This window comes from Alligator mississippiensis, chromosome 2, assembly GCF_030867095.1.
Source record: "Alligator mississippiensis isolate rAllMis1 chromosome 2, rAllMis1, whole genome shotgun sequence".
NCBI classification, from domain to species: Eukaryota; Metazoa; Chordata; order Crocodylia; family Alligatoridae; genus Alligator; species Alligator mississippiensis.
The window spans coordinates 143,146,362-143,173,566 of NC_081825.1; the positions used below are offsets into that span (position 1 = coordinate 143,146,362).

At 43.3% G+C, this 27,205-nt stretch overlaps 1 protein-coding gene across 2 annotated transcripts in view; it reads left to right on the top strand.

The window, feature by feature from the left end:
- The window catches only part of ANXA3 (annexin A3), a 44,419-nt gene extending 41,307 nt beyond the window's left edge, over window positions 1–3,112 (top strand). For both annotated transcript variants that reach the window (XM_019498197.2, XM_014597305.3), the window contains one exon: window positions 2,577–3,112. In XM_019498197.2, coding sequence (XP_019353742.1) covers window positions 2,577–2,636 — 60 coding nt within the window. In that variant the 3' untranslated portion in view covers window positions 2,637–3,112. The remainder of the gene's footprint in view (window positions 1–2,576) is intronic.
- Window positions 3,113–27,205: the final 24,093 nt, after the last annotated feature.

The window sequence follows — 27,205 nt, forward strand, 5'->3', positions numbered from 1 at the left end:
GGGTAGCCCTTCCGAGTGTTTATTGGTTCAGTACTCTAAGTAGAATAGCTGCCAGCACTCAGTAAAATGTTCAAAAATGCCTAAATTTAGGGAATCAGCAAATGTGAACTTTTAAATGGCATGAAAACATTCTTTTGAGTAATCATTTTTATGTCAGTTTCTTTTATAAGTGTATAGCACAATACCCATTACTACAGAGGTGGAATGATAGAAATGTGATGAGGCCAGCTCCATTATGCAGATATGAGTTGCAGTTAGACTTATTATCCACATGATTTTGGTTCAGTTAGTTGTTTTTGTGAAGAAAACTTTTTCCAACACTTAATTTAAAAACGATGGGTGTTAGACCTCAGAGAAAAGGTAGGGCTGGAGGAAATTTGAGAAATCATCTTGTCCAGCTCCCTGCTCAAAGCAGGATCGTCCTTATCTAAACCATCCTAGACAAGTGTTTGTCTAACTCAGGGGTGGGTCAAAATGGCCGATCCAACTGGCAGCCGGACTCCCATTTCCCAGCAGCCCCTGCCCACATGGCCCAGCCGCAGCTGCCCTGTGATAGCACAAGGTTGGGGTTGCCGTGGAGACCAGCCCCAGCCACATTGGCAAGGTGCATGGCAGGGCAGGGGGCTGCTCTGGAGCCACTAGGATCTTGCGGTGGGGGCATCTTGGTCAGGGCCAGGGCACAGCTGCGATCTGCAGCCTGCATGCTCCAGGCAGGGGCTCACAGGCAGTGAATTGCGGCTCTGATCCTGCTTGCAACTGTGCTATCACTGCTGCAAGGAGCTGGAGCAGAGCTGTGATCTGCTGCCTGCACATCCTTGCCCAGAGTGTGCAGGCTACAGATCGCAGCTCTGCCCTGGCCCTGATCAAGTAGCCCCTGCCACAAGATCCCAGCAGCTCTGGAGCAGCCCCCTGCCCTGCCCTGTCACATGCCCTGCCAGTGCAACTGGGGCTGGTCTCCATGGCAACCCCAGCCTTGCACTATCTCAGCACAGCTGCAGCTGGGGTCTCCATGGAGCCTGGCCCCAGCCATGCAGGCAGGGGCTGCTGGGAAATGGAGTCCATTGCCGGCCAGATCCAGCCCACAGGCCAGACTTTGCCCATCCCCGGTCTAATCTATTCTTGAAAACTGGATGAATAGCCATCTCGCACAACTACTAGACAGAATGTCCAGAACATCAAAGACATCCTAACTTGCCATGGCTAAAGTAGTGGTGGGAATGAGGGCACTATCAGTTCCTTGTGACTGCAAAGGCAGGAAGTAATTTAAATACACTCAAGAAATCCAAAGAGGGGGACTATGCCTCCCTGCTAGAGGAAGGCAAAAATGGAAAAGAAATAGGAAAAAATAGTAGATTTTGGGTCAGACTTAACTGACGTGTCCTAACAAAGTCTTACCCTTCTCTTAGTGTGGCAGGGAGAAGGATGGCGCCACAGGCAGCTCGTCCAGGGGATCAGCGTCGCAGTGCTTAAAAATGGTAGCAGAGGCGCTTGAACTAAAATGTGGCAAATGAGCTTTAGTTCAAGCACTTCTGGCACCATTTCTAAGAGCAGGGACACTTTTAACTGGAGTGGAGCTGGGAGGGGTGAGGATGGATGCAGGCTATTCGCTGTGGGCTTGGGACTCTTTGCTATGCTGCCTTTGCCCCGGGAGCCCTGTGTCAGCTGCACATTCCTTGCCCGCCCGGCAGCAAGAGGGACAACTCACTGTCCCCACTGCTACCAGGTGTGCAGAAGACATGCAGCTGACACGGAGCCCCTGGGGCAGAGGCAGCAGAGCAGAGCCCTGAGCTCACAGTGGGCAGTCTGCATCTGCCCTGTGCACAAATAGGGGGGGAGGGGGCACATGCCCCCCCATGCCTCCCCCAAGGGGTGCATGCAAGCAGTAGAGAGCTGCCCCCCCACTTCCCCATACTCCCTGGACAAGCCATCCACAGCTCTGTCCTACTCCCATCCCCAGGTTCCATTCACTGCCCTGGCTGAGCAGAGTCCCCAGCCCCTGCCACACTCCCTCCCTCACCGTAGGGGCCTTGGTCTGACCCCCGCTCCCCACATGGCCCTTCCCCTCCACAGACTTACCTGCAGGGCACTGCTGTCCATGCTGCCCAGCTGCATTCCTGGCCACGTGCACGTGTGTGGCTGAGCACATGCACGTGGCATCCGGGGGCTCCACCCAGAAGGCATATTATTTATTGGTGACATTGTCGGCTACATGGGCCAAAAAAAGCTGATGGACAATAATGCTAATTTTCCTTTTATCAGTGCTGATGATCTGATATGGCACCAATATATCAGTGCACCTCCAGTAAAACTAGCAATAAGTCTGGTATGTTTTATTTCTTTAAATCATTATTTTTATCCACATGGACTTAGTGCTTTCTTGCAATAGTAATGGATAGAAACTTGTGCACAAGCAAATAAAGGTTTAGTTACAGATGTCAATAAGAGCAAGTGTTTTATTTCTATCTAACAAACTATTGTGTTGACCCAAAAAGGAGTAAAGACTAGGATAAATCACTTTCAGCATAACAAACAATAAAACTATCTCCACTAATCTCACATATTTTTCCTCTATGCAGTCTGATACCTCTGGAGATTATGAGACCATGCTGCTGAAGATTTGTGGAGGAGATGACTGAAAGTAAATTCACAATGAGTACTGTGCCATTACCTTTTTGCTAACTACTGTAATTCTTTTTATAAAGCTGTTAAATGTGTAAGCAAGTGTAAAATTGCAACATGTTGACTGCTTTCTCATTAAGCATCATAATAAACAGATGCTTATTTTAACCTAACTATCAACAACTGCCTTAAGAGATATCTTACCACATGCTATGATCTGGATAAACTGTGCTTAAAGAATTATTGGAAGCCAAAGCAGACAGAGAGCTTTTGCCTGCAAGATAGACGCCTGTTTGGAAATAGTTACAGTCTCTCTGCAGCGGTGCAGCGTTAAGAAAATATGATACCACTTGAGTAGAGAAGAGAATAAAACTCAATGCAAGATCAGGTTAGTAATTAACTTTTACAAAGGTTGTGTTTAGCTATTGGCACTCCCAGTCTGATTATGTAAACACTGGATTGTTTTCAAATAAACCAAAATTATTCCAAAATATGCTCTTTGCTCTGGCATTCCATTTGTTAACTCCAGTCATGAACCAGCACCCCTTTGAGCTAAGAATTATTATTATTGTTCTTGTTATACTGACAAATAATACCTCTGAAATGGACAGAAACCTTGGGAGCAAGTTATACGTTTTTGCTTTGTCATTAGCGATTCCTGGCACAGCAAAAGCATGGCCCTTGCCCTGGGACATATACAACAAGAAGCAAAAGTGGACTACAATAAAAAGGGAGACACTGATGGCAGTGTACCACTCAATATAACTTCAAAACTGTATGGCTGCACAACTGTTAGGGAATGTAGTTTACCTTGATGCCACTGCTGTTGGAGCACAGAATTTCGTTAAAAGGGGAGCTGATAAAGCAAGTGAATTGGATTGGCAGAATATTATGGTTTTGGTACTCAAGCATCTGCTAAATTGCCACTGCAATCTTGTATGATCTGCAAGTCATGGATGGTGGCTTTTTTATGCTCCTGTTGTATCTGAAGTTTCTGCTCCCACAACATTTCTGCAGAAGATACTGCTTTGGAGAAGTCCTCTATGATCCAGGATTGATATGCCACACCGAAATCTCTTTAACTGATTTTAAAATTCTGGGCCAGAACCTATTCCAGCTATTGGATGCCTAAGACAATTTAGGTGCCTAAGTGTGGTCCTGTTGCACCATACTTGAGTGCCTACTTTTGTGACATGCCATTATTTAACACTAAGACCGTCACAAAAAGAAATGAACAAGAAGGTGCCCATCCATTGCATTGGCTGTTTTTCAGGGGCTTGAACAAGGTGGAATAGGATCACGCTTAGGCACCTAATAAGTGGGATAGGTTTACTACTGAGCCAATTATTCTCTCGTACAGGCAAGGAGGAGAGCATGAAGCATCTGTGGTCTCCCCTGGGAAGCTCCTAGTTCTAGCAGACTGTGAGAGAATTTACCTCAAGCCTTTCCTGTCATGGGAAGGGGGAATCAGCATAATTGCTCACTGCTGGCAACAGAAATACACCTACGCTTCCCCTTCCCTTCACATCGTCCCTATGGCCTTCCTTGGTTTCATGTCTCTCCAGGAGCTGAAACAGTTGCAAAGCTAGGAGCAAATTACATAAGTTTAGCATTTTCTGATGATATATTACCATTGTAAAGATGCTATACTGGACAGTTCCAGTATCCTGGTGTAATATTGGTACAAGAGAAATGCTAGGTCTGTCTTCCCTTTTCATGGTGTCAGGGACTGCAGGGAGATACCAAATCTCTCATGGGGTATCTGCAGATCCAAATCAGTCTTGCCATCAGGGTACAAAGATAATACAGTAACACTGGTGAAAGGAATCAGAGTCAAACCAACATTTGACTCAGGTCGTAGAGACTCAAATAGGTGTATAGGTACCATGATCAGGAAGGCAAAGAAACAGGCTGTGGTACGGCCCTCTAATGAAAATTGTCTGTTTGACTATATCACATGGAAGAAAGATGAAGCATTCAAAATTAACTTTGAGGATGCAGAGCAGGAGGAGAAAAATGGACTGAGAGGAACAACACTTGCAATCTTTCAAATCATTGGTGGGTCCAGGCTCCATTGGACTTACATTTATCTGTTGAGATAGGTAGCTGCAAAGCAAAACTGGTTTACATCCATGACCATGTGAGTGGGCATGTCTGCATGTACATTAATGTGCCATGGTTACAAAGCATTAAGTTTAGTAATAACAGGTACTAACTAAATGCGCAGTAACCAGCACTACTGTGCAGTAGTGCCATCGCATGCCTCCTAAGTGATGCTAAGAAACAGTAGATTAATTCTACTGGGCATTAGCACAATAGCATGGTTTTTGCTGTGGTGTGCTAATGCCCAGTAGAATTAGTCTAATGCACATTTAGCTTCTTGGGTAGATGCTCCCAGTGAGTCATAAAGCCTGTACCCATGAGAACCAAACATTTGTCCCTCTTCAAAAATTCTGCCTGAAAAACAAAAATGGTCTAATCTAGTGTTTTTAACCGAACACTTCTTCCATATAAGGAATTTCTGCCAATTTGAACAGGTTTCCCTATTGTGTAAAATGAGGTACTGCAGGGACTAACTTCTCTCGAAACTAGAAGAAACATAAGTGCAACTAGTTTGTATTTTCCACTTCCCTAATCCTTATTTTGAAGAACAAGAGCTTATTACCACAGGGAAGTCAGTGTGCTAGTGTTTCACTGTACATCATGCTAGCTATTTTACACTAATGTCCTGCATTGACACTCAGGGTTGAGCAAGCACAAGCTGCGTAACTGCTATGCTGATTCAGTGCCAAGTGTCGACATGGGGAGTTAGCGTAGTGTATCCAGTGAGCTCTTAACTTGCACCCTCATTTCTTTTGCAGTATTTCCCTGTACAGAGAAGCCTTGATCCTATGATCAACAGAAGATAATGATTCAGCTCTGTCAATGCTACTACTTTGATAATGATTTATATTGTAGTAGTGCCCAAGGGCTACAGTTGAGATAAGGGTCTTCTCTTTCAAAGAGGGGTGAGTTACCCATAAAAGTGTTTACATGGGGGAAGTTATTGTAGAGTATAAAGTGCACTAAAATTCATTCTCCTTCTTCCTGTGCAGTAACTTCCCAGCGTAGGCAGGTCCTAAAACTTACTGGTAAAGTTGAATGCTTTTTGGCTGTGTGGATTCTGGTGTTTCCATTCATTGGTGGCTTATGTAGTGAATTTTATGCAATGTCCACAAGGTGGCAGGAGTAATTAAAAGGCAACCCATTTTCATTCATCAAAATGGGAGGATTGTATAGTATGGTTCACAAGTTTTATTAAGCTTCTGGCTTTCAAGTCTGTCTATCAGGTGCTAATAATTGTTTCTAGAGATTCCTCTTTTATTCTGCCGCCACATTCAATAGTAGGGAAACTTGGTAGTTTATCTAACTCTGAGACTTTACAGCCCTAAGCAGCCCTTGCATTAAAAGGTCAAGGTGCTCACTTATACAGGCTTTTGAAGACCAGTGTGGTCACATTAATATGCATACCATTAAAAATGGAAATCATCAGCACTTGCTGATGTTAGTATCCATTCTGGATACTTGAACTCCTCCAGATTCAAGTTAACTCAAAGTCCCCCAGCACCCCAGAATGCTTCGCACCTCCCCTCTACAAAACCCCCTCGCAGGGTAGGTGGGCTTGCTTTGACCAAAGTCCCAGTTTCATGTTCTACCTTTATTTTGTCATACCCAAAAAACAAAGATACAAGGAGCTAGGATGGGTCAGATTAGGGACCTAGATTCCTACTGTGGCTCTTTGTTTCCTGGTGGACTTGCTATTCATGAATTTAGAAACAACTTTCAATGAAAACCCTACTAATGCCTTATTTTATTATGATTGTACCTTGCAGTTTGCTTGCAACTATTGAACAAACTGGTAGTCAAAGAAATTTGTCTTATTCAATGAAAAAAATAATAAGGAACCGTCAGGGGCCAAGTTTTTTCAATTTTGATGCCTGTTACTGTATTTAATAGGGCCCAATTTCAAGAATATTGAGCACCTACTCTGAAAGCAGACCTATTTTTGAAGTTGAGTGCTGAAAAACTGAGGCATTCAAAATCACAGAGGAAAATCTCAGTCATTGTTATTTTAGGAAGTCTTGTGATTTTTATGGAAAAATTGGCATAATTATTAGGGTTCTAGTTTGCCAATCAAAATAAGCCAGTATGTATCATTTGTGATCCAGAATTAGCTCTCCTGCTATAAGTGCTGTCAATTCTGAAATAAAACATCATTGTTTTTAAGGTGCAGATGGCTCTACTGAATTTATTGTCCAGGAAACTTCTGGCTTATTCTGCTTTGTGAATCATTTTGTTTATTTCAGGCCAACATTTGGATTAAATTATTTTTAATAAATCACTTGAGCCAAACAGCTTAGCAGGGTCATGAAGTTTAGAGCAAAAATTCAAGTGCTTGCCATGTAGCAATGCTCTTTTACAGTTAAAATTGTGTGGGTTCTTTTTCAAACTGATTGGGAATATACATCAAATCATTCTTATCTAAGAAAGAATTTGGTTAAGTTAGTCCACTACAGTTTTTTGAGGGTAGGAAAAATGACTTGCTATTTATACCTTTTCCTAGAAACAAAAGTAGCCATGAAAAAGAAAAGCTCATTAGTGCTTACTTTTTCTCTCTAATCCTCACCTCATTTCTGAGTAAAAGGACTCAGAAAGTTGCCATGTACAGTTTAAAACAGACTGAGACAAGAGTCTGAAGAGTATAACCTATACACTATCCCTAGTCAAAGTGTCAAATAAAGGCAACCTTAGAAATATATATAGTGTTATATAACTGCCAGAGAAGTTGTAATTTGGAGATGGTAATGCTGCAACATTGAGTGACAGTGTCAATTGCCAATGGTTTGTTTAACATTGTACAAACATAGCTCCATACAGCAAGGGACTTAAATGCTAGTTCAAACTCTGTTTACAACTAAAATGGTACCTTGCACATAATAAAAAATTCACATAAGGATCTTATAAAATATAGTATCAAATCCTAGTTTCCAATCCAAGTGTTCACCTGAGTCTACAAACTCATTTAGCTAGTGTGGTTAAGATAGACCAATTCCTAGAGCCAACAGCAAGCAAAGGAATGATGAGCAGCCTCCCTTCATGTGTGTAAGTGCTCATTGTTCCTTTGGGGTATGGATGGAGTTGTTGGGTGGAGAGTGTGAAAGCCCATATGCTAAAACTATGAAACCCACAGCTACTGCAATGCATCTCTGAGGCTAGGAAGTCAAATGGGCCAAACATGGTCTGTATGGGGTCACACAGTCCTTCAGAGAGACCCCTTACTTGTTCTGTTATGGTGTCCCAACGCCGTCAGTTTACAAAGTAAAGGCATAATCTGTGTTACAGCCACAGCAACCTAATAGATGTCAGGTGTAGAACCCTTCTGCTGACATGCCAAGAACCAGAGATGACTGTAGCAGGGTGGGGGGCCCAAGGCAAATCAGCCTGTGTGGGGCCCGGACATGATAGCACTGGGGGGGTGGCGAGCAGCCGGACACAAAGCCTCAGTCATCCCGATTTGCACTCCTTTAGAGACAGCCCTGCCAAAAACGCTCTCTGAACCCACTGGACAAATCTCTCTTCTCAGTTAGGACCTTCTGGAAGATTATAACCAGGATTGTATGGCCCCTTATTTTACAGACAACATTTGGCTTATTTGAATTCCTAGTCTCAGTGATGCATTGCAGTAGCTGCGGGTCTTGTCATTTTAGCATATAGGCTTTCACACCCTCCACCCAACAACTCCACTCATACCCCAAAAAGTGAAATTGACCAATCACTCATCACAACTATGAGACTAAATTCTGGACATCACTAAGTTTGTCAAGTGTTATGTGGTTTTGTTATTTGAAAGCACCTGATGTTGTTACGGTAAGGTTTGGTTTGGTTTTCTATAGATTCATGCAACAGTTCATATTCTTTCCCTTTAATAAAGAATGTCTTATAGGTTAAATAGACAAAATTCTTACCACATTCAAATATAATCAAGGAACAGTTTTACTTTTGTGTTTTATATTTCATAGAATCATAGAAGTAGGGTCGAAAGGGACCTTGTAGATCTTCAAGTCCGACCCCCTGCCTGGGCAGGAGAGAAACTGGTCTCAAGTGCCCCAGCCATGTAGGCATCGAGCCGCTTCTTAAAGACCCCCAGGGTAGGAGCCAGCACCACTTCCCTTGGAAGTTGATTCCAGATCCTAGCCTCCCTAACTGAAGTAGTTCCTATGGATGTCTAATCTGAACCTACTCTCCAACAACTTGTGGCCGTTATTTCTTGTTATCCCGGGGGGCGCTGGGGGAAACAAGGTCTCCCCCAAACCCTTCTGGTCCCCCCTAGTGAGTTTATAGATGGTCACAAGGTCCCCCCTCAGCCTTCTCTTGTGAAGGCTGAACAGGTTCAGGTCCCATAGCCTCTCATTGTAGGGTCTGCCCTGCTGTCCCCGGATCATGCGGGTGGCCCTCCTCTGGACCCTCTCAATGTTGTCCACATCCCTCTTGAAGTGGGGCACCCAGAACTGGACACAGTATTCCAGCTGCGGCCTGACCAGTGTCAGTATTTGCATTTGACCAGTTCATCAGCTGATGTAAATCAGCATAACCATAATGAAGATGGTGGAGTTTTACTAAATCACATAACCTAATGATCAGGCTATTGTTCATATACAGAAATTTTTATTTTTAGAAGTAGAAAATGGGAAATGACTTTCCTTTGCCCTTCTCTATGAGTTTTGTGTTCTATTACCCAGTATGAATAATTTTAGATATTCAAAAGCTAAAGTGCCTATGAGAAATGAAGAACTTTTCACTACATGTTTGGTTTCTATAAACTGTGGGAGTTCCTTTCTCAGTTTATATCTAAAGATGGGAATATTCAGATATGATCTAAACTGTGTTTTTGGACTGAAATAAGAATACATTAGGTGTATACTGAATCTTTAGTCCATTAGGTGTATACTGAATCGTTGGTTATGTGCATTGCAGAGTATAGTCAATCAGCTATGCAGTAGCTAAAGCATGATAGATGCTCTGTACAGCAGTGTAACATAACCATGTGTTTTAGGAAGGGATCTAGAGAACAACTTAATTGAAGTAAAAGTATAAAGAGTGAGCAGAATGAGTGCTTCTGTTGAAATGTGACTGTGATTTCTGGGAAGCTTCTGTTGTTTCTTTGTAACTCTTAGTTTTCAGTAGAACTGTTTGTTATAGATGTGGGTCTTTACTAAACTATTTCACATAGGGTGGGAATTTCCAAAGATGCTTAGGAGATTTGTCTTTAAACAGATTTGAAATGTTGTACTTCCTGAAGAACAGAAACTTAAAATTACAACTACTTTATTCTTCACATTCAGTGGAAGCCTTGGATTGGTTTGGTATTGGTACTATCCTGCAAAGATGAGGAATAAATAATAACGATAAAGCCTTAATCTATACCAGTGGTTCTCATCCTTTTCAGAGTCAGGCTACCCCTCCACAACTTTGAGTGTTGTGGCACTCTCTGGTGAGAACTACTATATATAACTTACCTCAATGCTTCTCAACCGGGTGCTGCCTTTGCCAGGGAAAACTACTGTGTATGCCAGCTTCACAGCCAGCCCAGGAAGGTGTGTGGCACATACATGTGCTCTTCCTGCATCAGGGCTCCCTGTTGTACCTAAAGTAGGCCAAAGGGTTGCCTCATGCTGCAGCTTTTCCAGGTCTGACCCTGCCCAACATTTTCCAGACAAAGAGCTGTATGAAACAAGTGGAACTGTCCTGCATACCTCTGAAAAAGGTGTACATAACTTTACAGAAATACTTCATGCTAGATATAGTTGGATGGCAAAATGTAACAGTCTGGAAGACATGTACCTGGTAAAAATGTTGTTCAACCTTAAACCTAATGCACAAAGGCAGATCTGAAAAGAGTCTGACTTCAGTGCTCAGTTCTAAATTGCATACAGGTATGTACAAAGATGATCACCATTGTCAGGGTTTCCTCTGCAGTTGTAGTAAAGGTACATCTAAATAACAGGAGTACAATATCAAATCCCTGGAACTTGAAATACTTTCTCTCTGTAAATGCTTATTTTTCATGCACTAATAATAATTTAGTGAGCACAAATTTGGCAGTTTCAGTTTACGTACCTGCCTTTGAAAATCTAGGCCTCACCAGGAAAGTATTCCTCCTAACTTTTGTCTATGAAGAATATTTATTTTTCCTGTGATTGAATATGGCATAATTTAATGGCTGATTTATTTAGGCTAGTATTCCTTTTCTTCCATTAGGCCTCAATTCATATTCTCCAACCTTTGTGAAATACTCTTCTTCAGGACATCCATCTTGCTATGAGGCTTATATGTTGTAACTACACTAGAGACCCAGAAGAAGCTCTCAACGCAAAGCATGGAAAGAACTTTGTTTCAGTGAATCCTGTATTGCCAAGGCAGAGTCACTTGTCAAGGACAATAGCTGTTGGTAGAGTATTAATAAGTCAGAATTGGGAGGGCTGCCAATGAAAGCAAACTCTTTTGTAGCTTATGCAATGTTGTGCTAGACCATCAGTTTGAGTTCACCATTTATGACTGTTTGAAAACTGCCTTTCACCAGCAGTAAACAGAAAAGGGCTACTCAGCAAAATGGATAATGGACTTCTATGCACTGCAACACAAAAAAGCTGGATGGATCAGGGTGCTTGTGTGTCTTAAAGCTAACTTTCTTTTGCAGTAGAGAAACCCTGCGCATCATGCCAACAAAGGTTTGAAGTCTGTAAAATTCAGGTTGCCCTGAAGTTTCTTTTACGTATTTTCAAGAAAATTTGAGATAATGTTATAGCACCAGAAAAAGACTGTTTTCAAAGTTTTGGCTATAAGGTGCCATCTAAAGATTTGAAATTCCAACCACTTGTCACAAGAAGTATAGGTTTAGATACCTTTCTGCAAAACACAATAATGGATAGTTGCAACTGCTCAGTCCATGCTTGAGACTGGAAGTCTAGGGACAGACATTACACATAAACCGGTTTAAGTGATTAGAAACTGGTTTAAACCTGTAACAGAACAGACTTTCAGTGCACATAAATCAGTTTGAAAATGGCTGAAACCAATTTGATATAAACCTGGTTGAATGTAGTATCAGACTTAACTGATTCAGGTCAAACCAGTTTATTCAATGTCTGTCCCAGACCTCTTCCTGGTTTAACTTAAACCAGAGTCCCCTAGCATCCCAGATGCTTTGCAGCCCTGGGCTGGGCTGTCTGCTCCAGAGCAGGGCTGGCCCTGCCTCTCTGCTCTCTAGCTGGAGCTCCGGCAGAGATTGTAGGGTCTGCCTGGCTTCCCCCTGCACCACCTCCCCCTCACTGCTCAAGCAGGGATTCCCTCCTCCCCTCTCCCACAGCACAGACTGTAGCCAGCACGTGGTATGCTAGCTAATGCTGAGAGGTGTCAGTGTAAGGCAGACAAGACGAAGGCAAACAGGACAGTGTCCACTTAGGGCATTTTGGAGCTAATCAACAGGTAGCTGGTAATGTCCCTCTGTTCCATCCTTGGAAAAACTTGTTTAAGAAGAGCTTGAACTAATGAAAGAGGCTTTTGTTTTCTTGATGGGGTGCTAAACACTGTGTTATCAAGTCCCTGCTGGCTTCCTCGCTGGTCAGGAGCAGGAAGGGGTGGTGGGGGGACCCCTCCCTAACCAGAGTGTCCTGCCAGAGCCTGGCCATATGCCCCCCCCCCACCTCAGCTCAGCACTGTGGAAAGGAATGGGGGGCTGCTCTAGTGCCACCCCACCCCACCCCCCTGCCTTCTAGCCTAGCAACTGCAGACATGTTGCCTGCATTTTCTCAGTTCAAAGGGAATGTCTGTGCACTTGAAAACCGGTTCAACATAGCCAGGTTAAACTAACCTCCAATGATTGAATCAATTCAGGCTCAGGCTTTTTGAATGTCTGTCCCTAGCCTCATGGACAGTTATAACTGTTCAGTCTATGCTTGAGGCTGGAAAAAACAGCACTTTTTGATTCATATCTAATTTCATGGGCAGGGAGAGTGGTGTATCGCATGGACACTTGGAAAATATCCATGTTTGCTAACTCTGACAAAAGCTGGTAAGAATCTGAAATCACAGATGTGATGAACATGTTCCATTCATCTGTTATTTAGCTATTACTAGAAAAGGACCTGAACATAAACCCTGAATCTGCCCATTCCAAACCATTGAAATGCTGGACAGATGTCTGCGGCTTACCCAGTCCCTCATCCCTTCAATGATACAGTGGCAGCTATATACTATTGCTATGGTTTTGTATGATAGCTCACTTCCTTCCAATTCAACCTGCCAGTTATAAAGGCCTTAGTAGGGAGCCCTGATTTTTATTTATTTTATTTACAAAGTATTTTTACTTAATTTACAAAGTACATTCCATTAAGCTACTTCAATTCCTAAAGAGACAATCCGTACAAGAGCTTAATACAGTGTAACTAACCCACTTAGTTAATTTGCTTCTAACTTTTCTGCATGTTCACTTTGTAGATAAGCCCTAAGGAGAACAAAACACCAATCTTCCATATAAGGCATCATCTCAGGTCAACAGGGAACAGAAATGATGCTATGTAACTCAGGCAACCTATCCCAACAGCAGATCCTACATCCTTGAAAGAGCATGTGCTATGGGCAGTCTGTGAACAACACTATAGTCAGCTGTAACAGCACACCACTGACACAATTCTGAAAATACAGTTTGTTCATGGAGAAGTAGAAGAAAGGACCAAGCTCAGGAAGTCCATTGTTTACCCTGAGTAGGTCCAACAGCTGTCATCTGCAGCTTGCTCTCTGGGCACCATGTGGTACATTTCAGCATATGGTTGAACATGAAATTTAAGACCTGTAGATCAGCATGGAGCTCATTTTCTCCCACCCTTCCCCAGCTGCTTAGAATTTCATGTGAAGTATTTTTAAGATAGCCTTAAAATGTTTCCTTTTTGGATGGAGCAGTCTCCATTTCCTGTTTTGTCCATGTGGTCTGCCTCCAGGCTTACCACCTCTGCCCTCTTTTCCTTCCCTTCCTGGAGTGGTGAAACTTGCATCTATAAGATTAACTTTTATAGGGACTGGAGACAAAGGGGACTGCAAAAAAAATAAGAAAACCAACTCTTCTTGCCTGCTTTTTAGGTGGGCTTTTCTTTTAAAGGTACAGTACCTCTTTTTATCTTGAATAAGCTTGATCATCATCCTATTACTCCACTAGTCATGCACTACTGTCACTGATCTCTGATTGAATAAGTGTAACTCACCCTCAGAAAGGGAACTTAAAGAAGCTAACAGGCTTCAAATCTCTTACAGGTAGCCATTTAGGGAGAAACAAGATTTGGAAAGCAAGGAATTTTCCCCACTTCTTTGGCCCAGGAAACTATTCTTGAAAAATATAGTGTGCTTACGAAGTTATTGGTTGGATGTAATATTTTGTCTATTCCTAACTTCAGAGTACAAAATCAGTAACTCCCCATCTCGTTGCAGATTATCCATTGGAGCTGTGGTGGGGTAGGTATTGCAGCAGCTTTGCATTTTTATAGGAATAAGGATGACATTTCTCTTCCACTTTGGGATCTAGGCAAGCAGAAAGAATATGCCTTGTTTTGACCAAAAGACCATCTATGCTGAGGTCAGATTCTCAGACTGAGGATCTGATATAAATGCTGTTCCTTTTTATTTGTCCCAGTAGTAAGGGCTTGCCAGTACATGTCTTTTGGATTAAGTTATTTGCTTCTCTAGAGGTGCTAATATCTGCAGCAACCCCTCAAATACATGATTCTGGTTGCACAAGCATAACGACAAGAGCTGGGTGGCAATATTGCTTCCTTTTCTGTGACAGAAATGTGGCAACCTACCAGTGCTTAAACTCTGCTACTTGCTTGTAAAGGACCTGGGACACCACTGGGAGGTTAGTGTGTGGAAGGGCTAGTTAGTGCAACTTTCCTGGGTCCTACTGATGAGGAGAAAGAATTCACTGAAGACAGCACAACCCAGAGGAATATTCCCTGACAATTTCTCTGCTTTCAGAAGTGTCTGCCAAGTCTCTTTTTACAGTTATGCATTTGACCACTTTTGGGCATGCATCCCTATCTTGCTCCCACTGGGTGTGTCTATACATATGCTTGACTGAGGAGTAGACTAACTTACTGTGCAGTAAAGTGTCACCATCTACACACCCTCAGCAATTAAGCCAACATAGATTAATTCACAGTGCTGTCAGACAGTCCTTTCAGACACAGATGCTATCCAATGGCATAGTAAATTACTGCGCTTAAACGCACGCGTAGACAGTGACGTTGGGATTCATTTACTCTGGCTCAAATTGTGCTCAAATGTAGTTTATTCACACATTAATTGCATGTGTAGACATGTCCACTGACTGTGAGATCACAGTTGACTATACTGTTATGCAACCTCTGTTGTGCCTGACCTGCTCCATCCCCAAAATGTAGTCATCTCCAACTGACGTCACTTGCTACAGAGTACAAAGCAGTCTGCACAGCTGTCTGTTAAACATTAACAAGGTCTAACCCAATTAGTATGGTAAGGCCTACAATGAGTGTCCAGCACAGATGTTGCCAGGCATCTCCTGCAGCATGTAGCACCAGCTTCTTACTGGGGACAGATTAAAGTGTGATTGAGCCAACAAGAATATTGCCAACAAAAATGTCCGGTACTTCCAGAAGAACTCTTAAAAATATTCACCGTAGCATCGCCCCACCCCTGCCCCTGGGTTTCCTTTCTCGGCAAGCGTATTTCCCTGCTTCTCAAGAAAAAGGGCAAGATCAGGATAAAACCTCATTTTCAGATTCACCCTGCAGATTAGTCACTCGTTTTACATTTAAAACTCTATACTGAGCTCCCTCTGATGTCTGTAAGTTCTTCCACCTCACAGACCTTTCAGCTCAGTCCACTAAACAGTCTTATTGGATCTCCTGTTTCTTCCTTAAAAGGGGGAGTTTCTTTCACATATGGGTCCAGTCAAATTGCCACTTTAGTAACAAAGGCTAATGCAATATGGACGGATATATGGGCATGACACTCAAATGGTTAATAGAGATTCTTGTTTTATCATCTGCACAGGGAAATGACTGTACTTTTCTGAGGTTTTTTTTTTCATAAAATAGACTGCTATCCTTCCTGGTTATCTGCATCCTGTGGTAACTTCCTCTCTTCAGTTAAAATGAAGTTTATCTATAAAATCCTGAGCTCCCTATGTGAGTAACAAGCAAGAGGGAAAGTTATAACCATTCTTTTGAGCAGTGTGATGATGGTATGATTCTTGCTTACTGGGTGCATGTGTCTGCAAATACTATGGTTAGCACAGCATGTTCAGTGCTGAAGAACTGAGTAAATTTTTTACAAAAACAAGTGTACACTCCACCCAGATGAGAAATCAAACCCCTGATCTAGCAATCCAAAGTTCTCACTGTCTCATGCAAAACAAGTATATATGTAATTATATAAGTTTGCAAGCCAGCAGAGAAGTTAACTGCATATGTACAAACAATTTCAGGAAAAAAGCCAATAAATATTAATGTGATATTGCATTAATGTCACTGCAGTTCTAGTAATAGACAAGTTGATGGGCTCAGTAGGGAAGACACAGCATAGCTAAAGGATTGCAGAGGTTTTCCTTTGTGTTCACAGGTAATTATGGAAAGGAATTTAAGTGCTTAGGAGGAATATTTCTAAATAGGAGAAGAGGGAAATAAAATCAAAAGGCAAAGATCTGAGAGAACAATCATGAACACCAGAGAATAGTGGCATGTGAGAATGGAATGCTATATGCATATTGCATTTTGATTGCTAACCTATGTATGCGTAACAGAAATGCTATAGCTTCTCTCTAATAAAAGCAGGCTTTAAAAAGCCTGTAAATGCAGTCAGAGAGAATGACAGTATCTTAGGATGTGCATATATACTATTCACAAGGTACTGTGCTATGCCAACCTACCTTTGTTTCATACAGAAAATCCAGGAAGGATGGAGGAATGAAATATTGTCTTGATATCATAAAGCATGCTTAAATTAATGTAATAAAATGATTCCCAGGTTCCCAGAGGATTAATTTAAAATGATGTCTCCTCCACATCTGCTCCAAGGCCAGAGACAGTCAAAGGGAGAAATGCAGCAAAAGCCCCTGAGGGAAATACACAGAAGAATGAGTCATAACTATTGAATCAAGAAATTAGCAAACAATTTTACACAAAAGGCCTAAAGGAAGCAGGCCCTACCAAGCTAATTAGGAAGATACAAGGGCTCTTATCTTTAAACCCTTGTGTTTTCAGGCCAGTCACCAAAGTGTTCCTGCCATTTTCCAGTTTAGGAGTTAGCTTGGGATTCAGGAGATCTAGGTTCAATTCCTGGCTAAATTCATTGTAACCTTGGTCAAGTCATTTAGGATGTGTCTCTGCTGTAGCTGGGACGTATGACTGCAGCACATGCAGGCAAATCTGAGCTACTTAATATAGGCAGCCTGGAAGACAGTTGTATGGGTTGCATGAGCCCACCTAGGACCCTGGGTATTTATTCAGGTATGCAGCCTGGTACTCAAGTAAGTACTTGGCACTTCCTTACTTAGACATAGTTAGCTGTGTTAGTCTCAAGCCAAGTAAAAGGCAGGGTAGCTTTGCACCTTATAGACTAACCAAAATAGATAGATAGAGCACAAGCTTTCTTGAGCTGAAGCTCACTTCCTCAGATGCTATGAAAGGATGGATCTGCAGAAAGCAGAGTATAAGACAGACAGAAATTAGGCCCCTGACAGATGTTACATGTAAGACATGATTAACTGGTTAATTGTGTCTTGAGTAGTGACCTGGCCACACATTCAATCAATTAATTGGTGGAAAAAGCCACAAAGTTATTACACATATTTTCCTATCATGTCTTTATCTGAACATATGGCCAGTGCCCAGCCCTTCGAGCACATGGGAGCCATGTGCTCCAGAGACTGGGAGGCCCCTCAGATGATTGGGGCTCTCAGCTGGGTAGTGTGCCATGCTCTGATCACCCTATGCTTCCCTAGCTGGAAGTAAACCTTGCTAGTTGCTGGTGCAGGGGAGCCCAGGATGCTTGATATAGCACAATGAGATCTGATGCAAGATCTCACAGTCAGGTCTCCTGCCATGTATGTATGGCATAGCAGAAAGCATCAGTGCTAGGATCCTGCATCAGATCCCATCATGCCTTTACTTTAACATCTGTCAGGGGCCTTAGAATGCAAAGGACCAGGGATGGGGGGAGAGAGGTGGGAGGGAAAGGGGGAAGGGAAAAACAAGTAAACGAACCATAAACCCACAGGACCAAGAAGTCACAAAAACTAACCCAGATAATGGGATAAGAATCCACAGTCCCTGTTTACTTAACATCATTCAGTTTGTGGATGATTTCTTGTTCCACAATTTCTCTTTCAAATCGTTTTTTGGAAGTTTGCTGTCTGAGCACAGCCAGCCTCAGGTCAGCAATCGAGTATCCAAAGAGGTTAAATTGTTTTGCCACAGGCAAGGTATCAATTCCTGTGTTCAAGGTGCCATTAATGTACTTAAATTTCTACCAAACACTTTAAACATAATTTATCCAAAGAATCTAATACTAGCTTTCCAGATATTCCTGTCACATTAACATTACATGTCTTGGCATTGTCTTCCAATAAATCAACTTCATGACCTATAGAGGTAATATCTTAAATGGTAAAAAACATTCAATCTTGACCCTGTTGAAATCAATGGCATAAATCCTCTTCACTACAATGGGGCCAGGCTATCAACTCTTGCCTTTAATGTACTTGAACTTCTACAACAGCCTGTTCCGACATAATGAGTATTCACGGATTTGGCCTTGAACATCAGAACAGCCATACTAGATTAGATCAAGGGTCTACCTAGTCCACTATCCTGTCTCCAACGCAGTAGCGGATGATTTAGAGAGAAAGCATACGAACAAATATATCTAAAGTGATCTATCCCCTGCCATACCCTCTCCGGTATCCATTATCATTGGTTAGAGATGCAGCCCAGACTATTCTGTTTAATAGCTATCAAAGGCTCTATCAGCCATGAGTTTGTCTAGTTCAGTTGTGCTAAACCTCTGACCCATGGACCAGGGCCCACAGAGCCATGTCATCTGGCCCATGATGTTCCCCACAGGTCTGGCAGTCGGGGACCAGTAGCAATTAACATTGCCACTGCTCCCCTGCCACCAGTTTTCCAGGCTCTGCAGGCCAGGCCCTGCAGGCCACATTATATGGCCATGTATGCGGACTGGATATGATCACTTGCACAGGGTAAGAGTCCAGCTGCTGGCACATGGGGCTGGAGCCAGGACCCAAACAAGCATGCAGGGCTAGGCCACAGTCCAGCGTGCAGGCCCAAGGTCCAGTGTAATCTGATGTGTGGGGCCAGAGCCTGACTAGGCACTTTGGGCCACAGCCACAGGCGCAATCCAGTGCATGGGGCTGTGGCTCAATCAAATACACAGCGCTGGGGGACTTGCAGCAGTTTCAAAGAAGACAAAATATATCAATTCTGGATGAACTATGTCTATGGGTCTCCATAGTAATTTGCTTGTATGTTTACTTCGAAGTCAGCATTTTAAAACGTGCTCCTCACTTCCATGTGCTCAGGGAAAGCAAGGTCTGACAGTAATGTGGGAGAGGGCTGCAGGGAGAAGAATTTGGGAGGGCAGAGAGCAAGGAGGCCACCTGACCTTCCCAGATTTAGTTTCCCTGTTGTAGCAGTAGGAGGGAGACAAATTCAAAGCAAACCTCCAATAATTAAGTTCTGTCTGGAAAGTTATAACAAATTTATAAATATTCCATATATAGAATCTAATTATCTGGGGAGTCATCTTAAAGTCAAGTGAATATGATATTTTGTCCACATTCTCCATGAGTCTCAGTTGTTCCTTCTCTTGCATAGGCATTTGTACCAGGTAAGAATACTAGTGTTTTATACTAGCTTTGTAGTCTCTTACTACTTGTATATGATCTATCCAGCAGTTCCTCTATGTCTAGGGTGAGCATATGTCCCAGGACAGTCCTAGATTTTGGAGGCTGTCTCAGGGTCCTGGCCATTGGAGAAAATTGAAGCAGAAGTCCCAGATTGTTGGGAACCTGCCCTCACGTGCATCTTCTGAGTCAGAAGCCAGGCATGTGTGGACAGGTTTGTGCTAATCCAGGTCTTGTGCTTCAGTTTTCTCCAGAGAACCGAGTCAATGGGCTTCTCCCTGGTCTGGACCCCATTGGGCTGTGAGCAGAGTTATTTGCGCAGTAGATTTGGGGCTGGGGGAGGGGTGCAGGTAGGCAGCACTGTAGTTGGGGCTGTGTGTGTGTGTGTGTGTGTGTGTGTGTGTGTGTGTGTGTGTACACATGCTGTACTATCCTGCTTCACCCCACTCCAGGGAGCCACAGGGTTGGGGCTGTGTGTGTGTGTGTGTGTGTGTGTGTGCGCGCATGCACGTACACTAATGCCCCCCAGCACCCCCCATCCCAGATTTCCCTCAAATTATTATGGTTACCCTATCTATCTTCTTTATTCTTCAGTCATTTGAGGAGACATTTCAAAGAAAAGAAGGAACAGGAAAGAATAATCACCTTTATAACACAATGGGCTAGATTCTCTACTGTCTTACCCCATTTAAGGTTTGACCAAAAATCAACCGACACCCATCAAAGACCTTTGGCCTCATAGCTATGAGAAGTGACAACCAAACAGCTTTTCACATGCTCTTTGTTCACATGTTGTAACAGGTGCAATGGACTGGAGGATTGGGCCAACTGTATCAAATCCATAGTTAGGAAAAAAATACCCTGAGTTGGACCAAAATGTGCTAATTGACTCTTTGGTTATAAAGGAAAAAAAGCAATTTCACAGCCTACCCTTCACAATGAGAAACTCATATCACCTTGAACAGAGTCACAGAAGTTGTTCTTAATATTCATTCACAGAATTTGAAAATGGACACAGTGTTAATATTTCCCATTCAACTGAATAAAATGATTAGGCTGAAAGGTTCAGCATCTGACTTCTTTCATGGGGTTGTGGAGCAGCGGACAGTCATTACAACACAAATGTTGAAGTTCCTTGTACTGAAGAAAAAAGCCTTTTAAATGCCAAGGCAGAGTATTATTCTCCCTGTGCACATGGTCACAATTGCTTAACAATGTTAACTCCCAATATGTTTATTAAGGTTGTTCTGCCATTTTACCTAGTTTTCCAGTTCTATCCACTGAGTCGTGTAGAAATCAAAAGGGCTGTTCATTGTTACACATAGTGATTTGTGAGATTAGCAACCAGACCCATCTGGCTTTAACCCCTAAACAACATCATTAAAACAACTTCAAAATACTCAGTGGCTGTTTAGGTGGCACAATTTTTCCTAAGTTAAAAGCTTCTCAACCCTGTGTTCTGAAATATACATTCCAGCAGAGTCTGGGCACCAGTTTCCCAGCTACAAGAGACAGTTAAAGAATTGTTCTTCAGAATAGATTTTTTTTTTTTTTTGCAAAAGAAATGAAAAACAAATAAATAAACAAACTCTGGATGAAATCAGAATACCAAAAAATCAATCTTTTTATCTAATCAGTCATTTCTACATTCTAAGGCAGAAGAAAAGGTTGAAAAGATTTATTTGGCTTGCAGAAGAGACTGAAATACTTTATTTTGCATGAATTCAACACAAGACTACATTTCCCTGTGTTGGCACATCTGACCAACTAGGGATGAATATGAGCTAGCACTGAAAATGCCATTGTTCTCATGTTATGCCTTGCTTATGAATTAATGAAAAAATGGTATGACAACCAATACCTGGCAATTAAATACCACAGCAGAGAGGTGGGGCAGGAACTGCCGAATAAAATTACAGTCCAAGCTCTTTTGTGGGCAGCTGTATACTCTACAGATAGTTGTTTTCAATACTTGTGTACTTCTGGGATTAAATTTGAATGCAGCATATTAATAAACTGGGCAGGTCTGCAGTAAATGAATAGTCAACCTCCTCTCAACCACTTGAAATGGACCCTGGCACTTTCCTGCATTCAGGCTCCTTTCACGCGCTCACACAACTGCCATAGGTTGCCAGGAGACGGTGTTGTTCCACATGAGGGCCGGCTATTAACTGCCGTTGTGCTTTATTTTAGATTTTTTTCCCCTCGTCTTCTCCCCCTCCTCCCTCCAATCTGCTCTTGCTCTCTTCAGTGAGAAAATCTGGCAATGCTCTGTTTCTTCTCTCTGACGTAAATTACTCTTTTTATTTTGGAGTTTTCAAAGCTGGCCCCGGTCTCTGCACAGGCTCGCTGGATGAAATTCCAAACCCGCACAGCTCCAGACCAGAAAAGGATTGCAAGTACCTCTTGGAGGTTGGGGTTTGTTTTTGACCTAAGGGGGCATTAGTAATGCACACAGGAGCTATGTCAGATGGATCAAAGGCACCTTTATCAATTGCAAAAGCATTCAGTCTGCATCTTCTAACCTTCGAGAAACATTTAGTCTCCACTAGGTGTGCTGAGACATCTAACAGACTTTATCACACCATCATCTAACTTATGTAGCCACTTCTGTTTGTAACAACATCTCATTTCTTACACCACTTTATCCATTCCAGTCCCTTTAGGGCTTATATATCAAAATGCAAGACTTGCAAAATCCACTCCCCTCTGGGCACCGGAAAGCCTTCTTTGCTGAGCACAGTAACATCTACTGTCAATTTAAGCAGCATATCACTTTCATTTTTAATAAGAAAAGTTTATTTTCCCTATGGCTGTGAGGTAAACCTTCTGACTATAAGCCAATTGAATGTGATCTTCCCAATCACGTTCCTGAAGATTAATTTCTCCAGTGTTTCTCCACAAGCTCCCACAGTAGCTTTACTAAACAGAAGAGTGAACTATCATGATTGCTCAACTTTGCTGTTTCTTTTCAGAACACTGTGGGCTTCAGAGAGATTCTCAGGAATCATGTTCATGTCATGCTGCTGTTGGGGAAGCTTGTTATTCTCATGGGAACAAGAATGTTAAATGACGGCTGAGAGAGGGGACAGAATAGTAGAGACCTTTTTCAGAAACTTGAAGGTGCTAATGGAAACAGTATAGCAGACGCTTAGCAATAATGGAAATTCTTTTGCAAGGTACAGGGTGCTGGGGAAAATGGTCCCTGTATATCTCCTTCTGGCTCATAAGTTTAGTCCTCTGGCCAGCAGGTATCAATAACATTTTTCCAGCCTTGAATTTAAAAAAACCCTTACATTTTAGATATACCAAAAAAAAAAAAGGAAAATCAGATCATTTTAGAAATTAATATTTAAAAAGACTGATAAAATCATCAGCAAAGATCTTTTACAATCGTAGAAAATTAGGGTTGGAAGGGACCTCAGGAGGTCATCTAGCCCAACCCCCTACTCAAAACAGGAACAGCTCTAACTATATCATCTCAGCCAACGGAGTCAGAAAAGAAGCAAAGGTAACATTGGACCCCTGCTGAACCAAATGAGACAGCTGATAACCAACACCCAGGAAAAGGCCAACCTGCTTAATGGGTACTTCGCATCAGTCTTTCATCAGTCCAATGGGACCTCCCTGCCTAGCAAGATGCAGGATGGCCAGAGTGAGGGCGTATTTATACCCAGCATTGGTGTTGATCTAGAAAAGGATCACCTTGAGAGGTTGGACACCTTCAAGTCAGCTGGTCCTGACAGATTACACCCTAGAGTACTCAAGGAGCTGGCAGGTGTCATAGCCCAGCCATTGGCAAAAATATTTGAAAACTTATGGCACTCAGGTAAGGTACCTGAAGACCGGAAGAAGGCCAATGTGGTACCCATCTTCAAGAAAGGGCGGAAAGTAGATCCCAGGAATTATAGGCCAATCAGCTTGACCTCAATCCCTGGTAAGATTCTGGAGAAAATTATCAAGGAGACCCTTCTGGATAAGCTGATTGAGGGCAACATCCTGAAGGATAGCCAGCACGGGTTTATCGCAGGTAGGTCTTGCCTGACCAATCTCATCTCCTTCTATGACCACGTGACATATCACCTGGACAAGGGAGAAGAGGTTGACGTCATATATCTGGACTTTAAAAAAGCCTTTGATCTGGTGTCCCATGACCTCCTCATGGAAAAATTGGCCAACTGTGGCCTCAGCTACACCACAGTCCAATGGTTGGGAAATTGGCTCCGAGGTAGGACCCAGAGAGTAGTGGGCAATGGTAGTGAATCATTATGGCGCTCCGTTACCAGTGGTGTCCCCCAAGGCTCTGTCCTTGGACTGGTTCTCTTTAACATCTTCATCAATGATGTGGACATTAGTGTCAGAAGCACGCTGGCTAAGTTCGCCGATGACACTAAACTTTGGGGCATAGCATCCACACCTGAGGACAGGCTAGTGATCCAGGCTGACTTGGATAAACTTAGTAAGTGGGCGGATTCAAACCTGATGAAGTTCAATATCGATAAATGTAAAATATTCCACCTTGGGGGGAAACCCGCAGCATGCTTATAGCCTCGGCAGTGCTATGCTTGCTAGCACCACTACTGAAAGAGACTTGGGGGTCATGATTGACCACAAGATGAACATAAGCCACCAATGCAATGTCGCAGCTGGTAAAGTGAACAATACTCTGGATTGCATCCATAGATGCTTCTCAAGTAAATCCCAGGATGTCATCCTCCCGCTTTACTTGGCCTTGGTGAGGCTGCAGCTGGAGAACTGCATCCAATTCTGGGCTCCATAATTTAAAAAGGATGTGGAGAAGTTTGAGAAAGTCCAGAGGAGAGCCATGCACATGATCAGAGGGCAAGAGAATAGGCCTTATGAAGAGAGGCTGAGAGCTATGGGACTTTTCAGTCTGGAAAAGCGCAGGTTCAGGGGGGACCTGGTGGCTGCTTGTAAGTACATAAGGGGTATACATCAGGATCTGGGAGAACATCTGTTCACCAGAGCACCCCGAGGAAAAACAAGGACCAACAGTCATAATCTACTCCAAGACCATTTTAGGCTGGACATAAGAAAGCATTTTTTACTGTCCGAGCCACCAAGACCTGGAATAGACTCCCTCCAGAAGTGGTACAGGCACCTACTCTGGGCTCATTCAAGAAACATTTGGATGCTTATCTTGCTGGGATCCTTTGACCCTAGCTGACTTCCTGCCCCTGGGGCAGGGGGCTGGACCTGATGATCTTCGAGGTCCCTTCCAGCCCTAACGTCTATGAAATCTATGAAGGCTTTGTCTAGCTAGGACCTAAAAACTACCAAGGAAGGAGATTCCAAAACCTGTCTGGGTAACCTGTTCCAGTGCTTTACTACCCACCTAGTGAGAAAGTTTCTCTGAATATCTAACTTATACTTCCCTTACTGCAGCTTGAGACCGTTGCCCCTTGTTCTGTCATCTGCCACCACTGAGAACAGTCCAGCTCCATCCTCTTTGGAACCCCCCCCCTTTAGGTAGTTGAAGGCTGCTATTAAATCCCCACTCAGTCCTCTTTTCTGCAGACTAAATAAGCCCAGTTCCCTCAGCCTGTACTCAGAAGTCATGTGCCCCAGCCCCCAAACCATTTTTGTTGGCCTCTGCTGGGCTCTCTCCAATTTGACCACATCCTTTCTGTAGTGGGGCCCCAAAAATGTACAAAGTACTCCAGATGCAGCCCCACCAATGCCAAATGGAGGGGAGTAACCACTTCCCTTGATCTGCTAGCAATGTGCTCCTACTAATGCAGCCCAGTTAGAACTTACTCACAGCAAGGGCACACCATTGGCTTATATTCAGCTTAGCCAGATGGTTTCCAGCCTGTACAAGTGCATGGGATTGTTCCATCCTAAGTGCAGGGCTTTGCACTTCTCCTTACTGAACTTTTTTGGTCCAATACTTCAAAATGTCAAGGTCTTTCTGAATCCGAGCCCTACCCTCTAGCATATCTACTACTTTCCCCAGCTTAGGATCATTTGCAAACTTGCCATCTTCCAGGTTGTTCATGAAGATATTGAACAAAACCAGGGCACTCCACTTGATACCAGCTTCCAAATAGATATCAAGCTATTGATTACTACCCTTTGCACCTGACCATCCAGCCAGTTTTCTATGCACCTTACAGTCCAGTCATCCAATCTGTACTTCCTTAGCTTGCTTGGAAGAATGTTGTAGGAGACCAGAACAAAAGCCTCACTGAAGTCAAGGTATATCACATCCACTGCTCTCCCTGCATCCACAGAGCCAGTCATCTCATCATAGAAAGCAATCAAGTTGGTCAGGCATGACTTGCCCTTGATGAATCCATGCTGAATGTTTCTAATCACTTTCGTCTCCTCCAAGTGCTTAGAAATGGATTCCTTGAGGACCTGCTCCATGATCTTTCCAAAGACTGAGGTGAGGCTGACTGGTCTGTAGTTCCCTGGATCCTCCATTCCTTTCTTAAAGATAGCACAATACTTGCCCTTTTCCAATTGTCTGGGACCTCTCCCAGTTGCCATGAGTTTTCAATGGCCAGCAATTCTCCAATCACATTGACCAACTCCCTCAGCCTCCTCAGGTGCATCCCATCCGGCCCTATAGACTTGTGCACATCCAGCTTTTCTAAATAGTTCCTAACCTGTTCTTTTGCCACTGTTGGCAGCTCACCTCCTCCCCAAACTGTGCTGCCAGGTGCAGTAGTCTGGGAGCTCATCTTGCCTATGAAGATTGAGGTAAAAAGGCACTAAGTACTTCAACCTTTTCTGCATCCTCTCTCACTAGTTTGCCTCCCCCATTCAGTAAGGGGCCCACACTTTGCCTGATCCTCCTTTTGTTGTTGACATACTTGTAGAAACCTTTCTTGTTATCCTTCATGTCCCTTGCTAGCTGCAACTCCAATTGTGCTTTGACTTTCCTGATTTCATCCCTTCATGCCTGAACAATACTCTTATACTCCTCCCTAGTCAGTGCTGTAGCAAGGCGGGGGCAAGCGGGGTGACCGCCCCAGACGCCGAAGTGAAGAGGTGCCAACAGGCGCTGCCCAGCCGGGGCAGGGTACAGGATGCAGTCACGAGCAGCTTGTTTGGGGTGGGCATGGTGTTGGGGGAAGGGCAGGTGCCACTGCTGTGTGCACCTCTGGGCATGTATGGGGGGGTGCCCCCCAGATCTCTGCATGGGGCAAGGGTGGGCTGCTGCTGCAGGCTTTGCCCTGGGTGCCAAATTTCGTTGCTATGGCACTGTCCCTAGTTGTTTGTCAAGTTTCCACTTCTTGTAAGCTTCCTTTTTGTGTTTTAGCTCACTGAAGAGTTCCCTGTTAAGCCCAGTTGGTCTTCTGCCATACTTGCTAGTCTTCCTGCACATCGAGATGGTTCATTCCTGCATCATCAGTAAGGTTTTTTTTTTTAATACAGCTAGTTGTCCTGGACTCCTTTCCCCCTCAGGCTGGCCTCCCAAGGGATTGTGTCCTTCAATTCCCTATATTGCTTATCAATTCCCTAACCATCAGTTCCCACCCATCAATTCCCATTTTTCAAAGTGACAATTGAAAGGGGGCAGTTGGAGGCATTTTTAAAGCACTTGCTGATTTTCAGAAATCGCTGAAAGGC